This window comes from Apium graveolens, unplaced genomic scaffold (genome assembly GCF_009905375.1).
Source record: "Apium graveolens cultivar Ventura unplaced genomic scaffold, ASM990537v1 ctg7409, whole genome shotgun sequence".
NCBI classification, from domain to species: Eukaryota; Viridiplantae; Streptophyta; class Magnoliopsida; order Apiales; family Apiaceae; genus Apium; species Apium graveolens.
The window spans coordinates 32437-38704 of NW_027420304.1; the positions used below are offsets into that span (position 1 = coordinate 32437).

The following is a 6268-nucleotide window of genomic DNA, read 5'->3' on the forward strand; positions in this document are numbered from 1 at the left end:
AAGCAAGTTTAGTCATTGTTGTGAGTTAATATTACTTTATCTGTATCCATCACTTGTAATTCACGTAATTCATAAAAAATAGTCTTGAGTGCTAAACTGTTAGATATAAACTGAATGTAAATGAATCGTATAAGAATGACAACAAGTATGGAAATTCTTTGAAATTATTCTCTTTGCAAAATAAGAATATAAAGTACTAAAATAACAGAATACTCAACACACACTCCCACAAACTAGGCACTCAGATCCTAGTTTTTCTCCACTACAATGCTAATGACTAACAACTAGTTGGACTCATTCAAATCCAGCCAACATTTACATATAAACATTGGTTTATTAACTAGATAATTCAGACATAATAAAACTAAACCACATTTAGATTAGTAAGGCCCAACATACTCCCCCTCAATCTAAATGTCTTCAAGCTTCTTGACACTTAGCAGACCTCTCATCTGTTCAAACTTGGTAACTACTAGTGCCTTTGTCAAAATATATGCCCGTTGCTCCTTAGTGCTCATAAATTTAATCACTATCGAACCCTTCTCTACGCAGTCCCGAATGAAATGATAACGCAAGTCAATATGCTTGCTCCTCCCATAAAATTTAGGATTTTTAGCAAGATCTACAGCAGACCTGTTATCAATAACGACTGGACCGGTTTTGACATTCAGAATAGACCCGAGTACCCTCTATAACCAGATTTCTTGACATTTAGCAGTTTTTGCCGCCATAAATTCGGCATCACAAAATGAAAGAGCAACACAACGCTGTTTTTGAGATACCCAGGTTATAAGATTTTCATCGAGATAGAATACCATCCCTCCGGTGATTTTCCTATCGTCCCCACTTCCTGCCAAATCACTGTTTGAAAATCCTGACAAAATATAATTCACACGTCCTCCTGTGTACATCAAACCATAGTGTATCGTCCCCTTCACATATCGACAAATCCTTTTCAAAGCATTCATATATAACTCGGTTGGTCTTTCCATGTATCGACTTACTATCCCCACTACGTATGCAATGTCCGGTCGTGTGTGCACAAGATATTGAAGCCCTCCCACAATGCTCTGGAACTGTGTTGGGTTGACTGTTACTCCCTTTGCATCAGCATGTAGGTGTAACTTATACTCCATAGGATACTTTACTGAATTTCATTCAGCCATATCTGCTCGTTTGAGCACTTTCTTTGCGTAAGAAGACTGGCAAATCTTGATGAAACCATAGCACTAAACTACCTCCAAACCTAAGTAATAAGACAACTTACCCAAGTCAGACATGTCAAATTCTATACTTATCTCCCCTTTGAATTTGATAATATCTGACTTATTCGTACCAGTGACAATTAGATCGTCCACATAAACCCCAATGAGTAATGACTCTGTACCCATGCATTTCATATAAACCGCATATTCAAAAGGACACTTTTCAAAACCAAGATTCAACAAATATTTATTTAGATGAGCATAACAAGCACGTGGTACTTGACGAAGACCGTATAAGGCTTTTAACTAATGATAAACAGTGTGTTCATGTCCTTTCTTGGCATACCCTTTCGGTTGAGAGACATAAACCTCTTCTTACTAGACACCATTCAAAAAAGAAGAATTGACGTCCAAATGATGTACTTCCCAATTATTTTTAGCTGCCAAGGATAACAATAAATGTACTGTCTCCAATCTTGTCACAGGTGCCAAACCTCTTCATAATCGATCACATAATGTTGCAGATAGCCCTTTGCGACAAGTCGTTCTTTGTGCTTTGTCACTTCACCATGTTGATCAGTTTTCAATTTAATGACCCACTTGAAATCAATGATCTTGTGCCCCTTTGGTAATGAGGTGAGTTCCCACGTATGGTTCCTCTCGATGGCATCGATTTCTTTGTCCATTGCATCCTTCCATAGTGGATCTTTGACTACCTGCTCGGAACATATTGGTTCGTCAACCCCCATCAATAGTAGTTCTTCCTCAATCATTTCAACTACATTCGTGTGTGCATAAATATCACTAAGACATCTGAACTGTCGTGGTGTCACACTATCATCGTACCTGTCTCGAGATACATCAGAACCTGTAGACTCTGTTTGAGGATTCTTAGTAGTTTGTTGTACTGAAGTTTGTGGTGATCCAACGACAACTTCAGGTGTTGATGTTGTCATAGGATCAGGCACCTGATCATATGAATCAGTCTCAGGGAAATGAAATATCACCTGATCTGCACCAGATGTGGCAGTATTGCTTATACTCTCCCATGACTGTGTCTTGTCTTCATTGAACATGACATCCCTGCTGATATGAATACTTCGAGTAAGAGGATCAAACAAGCTATAGGCTTTGGTACCTGGTTCTCGATCAAAGTGCACTACCAATTTACTCCTGTCATCCAACTTGGTGGTGTTTACTGTAGGAATTTCATCCAAGTTGTGCAACCAAAAACTCTCAATAACTCGAGACTTGGTTTTCTTTGAAACCAGGCTTCGTGTGGCGTAACAGAGGACAGAGATCTTTTTGGTAACTTATTCAACACATATACGGCATGCCTGACAGTTTTACCCCAAAATTTCATAAACACTTGTCGTTCCTTCAAAATACTCCTGGCCATGGCTACTACGGTACGATTACAGCGCTCTATAACACGATTTTGTTATGGTATGTAGGGCGTTGTAAAGTTTCTTAAAATTCCTTGCTCATTGCAAAAATTCTCGAACTCCTTGGAGCAAAATTCACCCCTCGGTCAAATCTCAAAACTTGTATGCTCTGTTTTGTGCCATTCTCAACCAGTAACTTGAATTTTCTAAAATTTGTTAGAGCTTTAGATTTTGATTTCAACATATATACCCACATCATACGGGTGTAATCATCAACAATAAACATAAAATACTGATTACCAGTTGGGGTGGACGGTGTTATTGGTCCTCAAAGATCGATGTGAACTAATTCCAAAGCGTGTTTTGTAATAAAATTAGTTTGGGAGGGAAAAGGCTTACGTGTTTGTTTCGACATAAGACACCCGATGTAATTTTCCTTTGGCTGAACAAGTGAAGGAAGACCATGTGCCATCTGATTTCTTGACATCATGGACATCGCCTTGAATTAACATGGGCAAGGCATTTATGCCAAAAACCACGTAGCCTCTTCTCCTCGTCTTAGCAAACATTGATTATTTCCTTCCTCGATTTGAATTTTATATAAATGATTTTCCAATCGTTTCACCTGCATCAAAATCCTACCACAACACCCATAAGTGTTCCCCATTTAGCACAACTTTATTCCCTTCTTCGGAAAACTGACCCAAACTGATTATGTTGTTCCGTAAGGCTGGTATGTAGTACACTCCGTGTAAATTCCTTGTTTCTCCATTTTGCATTTAGTTTTGATGGAGCCTTTCCCTTCAATCTTCACCAACGACCCATCTCTGAATTTCGCTTCACCCTCAATTGTTCTATCAAGTTTTTTCAAATTTTTCTCGGTGCCCCGTCATATGGTTGCTAGCCCCATTCTCGAGGTACCATGTATTTTCTTCTATTTCCTTGCCTGTCCCCGAGTCCTCGTTCTCGGTTAACATAATCACCTCATCTGTAATTTTTTCACACACAACCATGAGTAAAGAAGGCTCATCATCAGTCACTTGTGTTAGATTCATCTCACCCTTTTGTGGTCTGGTTTTCCTTGGCTTTCGACACTTCATCGAAACATTTTAACTGGCTCATGTCACGAACAATGCAACTATCCCTTGCACGATAATCACTACCACCTGGAGACGTGCTTTTCCCACTCTTCTCTTATCAAAAGAAGCTTACCATCTTTATTTTCTTTCTTTGCCACTCTCCTCAGTTTAACAGCAGATGTTGTCCTTCGTTAGTCTCTGTTTTCCCTTGCATTCCCTGCACTCACTTCTCATGAGCTTTCAGTGAGCCTGTGACCTCTTCCACCGACATGGTTTCTAGATTTCCAAACTGTTCAATAGCCGATGCAATTTGTAAAAACCTGGTTGGTACAGTCCTTAAAAAGCTTCTTTACATATATTCCCCTTTAATCTCCTCTCCCAAAGGATCTGATATTAGTAACCAGACTATAGAGTCTCACACAAAAGTCATCGATATGCTCTGAGTCCTTCATTTTAGTGCCTCGAACTTTACTTTGTGCGTTTGTGACTTTACAGTCTTAACTTTGTCTTTGCCTTAGCTGATGATTTTTATCGCTTCCTAGGCTTCCTTGGACGACTTTTTCTCTGCAAGAGCCAACATAGATCATCTGGAATCCCCTGGTAGATAATAGCTAATGCTCGTTTTTCCACCTTATCTTCCATCATAGCTTTAGCATATTTAGGCTCGATAGCTTCCCACTACACCATATGCTAGGAAGATCACCTTTAATTTTAATGCCCAAAACGTGTAGTTCATTTTTGTAATCATCGGGTATCTCAGACCATGGTTTCCCTCTTTGCTCCTGCTCGACTCTGTCTTCTCCATCGCCCAAGAAAAGTGATAGCTCTGATACCAGATGTTAGATATAAACTAAAAGTAAAGGAATTGTATAACAATGACAACAAGTATGGAAAGTCTATAAATTGTGTCTTTGCTCAACAGGAATACAAGTACTAAAACAGCAGAAAACTCAAAACACGCTTCTACAAACTAGGCACTCAGATCCTAGTTTTTGTCCACTACAATGCTAATGACTAACCAACTAGTTGGACTCTGCTCAAATCCGCCAACGTTTACATATAAACATTGGGTTATTAACTACATAATTGAGACATAATAAAACTAAACCACGTTTAGATTAATAAGGCCCAACATAAACATGCAATTTCATGATGTTGCTCCCTTTTGTTAATCACTCTTTCATATAATTGAACTGCCATAAGAGCTACATCCACGTATGCTGATATTCGCTTCGCCAGTGAGAGACCCTAAAAACCTCACAGAAAAATCAAAATTAGTAAGGGTAAAGCAGAACAATCATATTTCCAAAGCGCTTTGCTTTTAGATTTTACACAGTTTGAGATATTATAAAAGGGATTAAGGGAACCGGTCTTCTAAGCAAATTAAATTAAAAATTACAAATTATTTTTTTATTTTGGTTATTTTAATCATATATAACAAATAAAATATAAATAATTGATGTAATTGGGGTTCTACAATTTAAAATATGTACAAACAATTATAGAAACATTAAAAAATACTGAAAAAAGAATAATACTAGGAAATACTTAAATATGGTGAATTGAGGTATAACTGGAGAGTTGCATTAACAAGGACAAACACTAATACGCAAGCACGAATTCGAAAAACTCTTAGGAATTGTTTTTTAATAATATTATTGTACCATCATAATATGTTTACCTAAGGATAAAATCCTCAACTATAATAAAAATAATTTTAATGAAAAACTAAAATATTAAGTATAAATAACATGATCATGCAGTTTTGAGCAGATTCATGCACCAAAATCTCATTACACTGTTTTGGCATGATTAGGAAGCCCCTAAGTATAATAATATTGTTAATTCCTTGCTTCCTTTCATGCCTTCTTCTGTCAAGTTTTTCTTCAAAATCTCATACCTCTTATTTTCGATCAGTTCCTCTTACCTTTGAAAAATTGGAACCTCGATTTAAAATTTGGATATAAAGGAACGTCATCATGAAAACTCATGTAGTAGGTCATCTACCTTGAAAGTTTTCAAATACTCGTATCTATAAAATGATTAACCAAATAAACTTTATAATTTATTTATTTTATTATATTTAGCTGGCTTTAATATGTTGAATATCTCTAGAACAAACCTCTCATTTGTTTAAAAAATCATCACATGGTCCCTTCTTTGAACAATCTTCATATCCTCATACTTTTTATATTTAACATTCTGAATCTTTGGTTTTTTTTACTTCAACTTATACTTACATACTTGTGTTTCTAAATTTTTACCTATAAAATATTACCTAATTTTTTTAGGATGATCACAAAAAAACTGATATTTTACAGAATTAGGTAGAGGAGTTGCTGTAGAACTTTCTACATCATGTTTGAGTTGAGGCCAAGAACATTTCTAACTTACTTAACATTTATCGTCTAATCACGCCTAAGATGATGACTTAGTCCATCATAATGAAAATTCCTAATTAATTTTTGGCATGATGAATTTTTAGGAATGCATAATTGATTAACTCTAGATAACGTCAGTGACATGTTATTCTCTACTGAATCACTTTACCACACGTTGAGAAAATTCATCATCAACGACATACTATTCTTTTATAAAA

At 36.5% G+C, this 6268-nt stretch overlaps 1 protein-coding gene across 1 annotated transcript; it reads right to left on the minus strand.

Moving 5' to 3' along the window:
* Positions 1-689: 689 nt before the first annotated feature.
* Positions 690-1136, minus strand: LOC141704101 (secreted RxLR effector protein 161-like). The gene has a single exon (XM_074507418.1). It carries the CDS (start codon positions 1134-1136, stop codon positions 690-692), a length of 447 nt encoding a protein of 148 aa, XP_074363519.1.
* Between the last annotated feature and the right edge of the window lie 5132 nt (positions 1137-6268).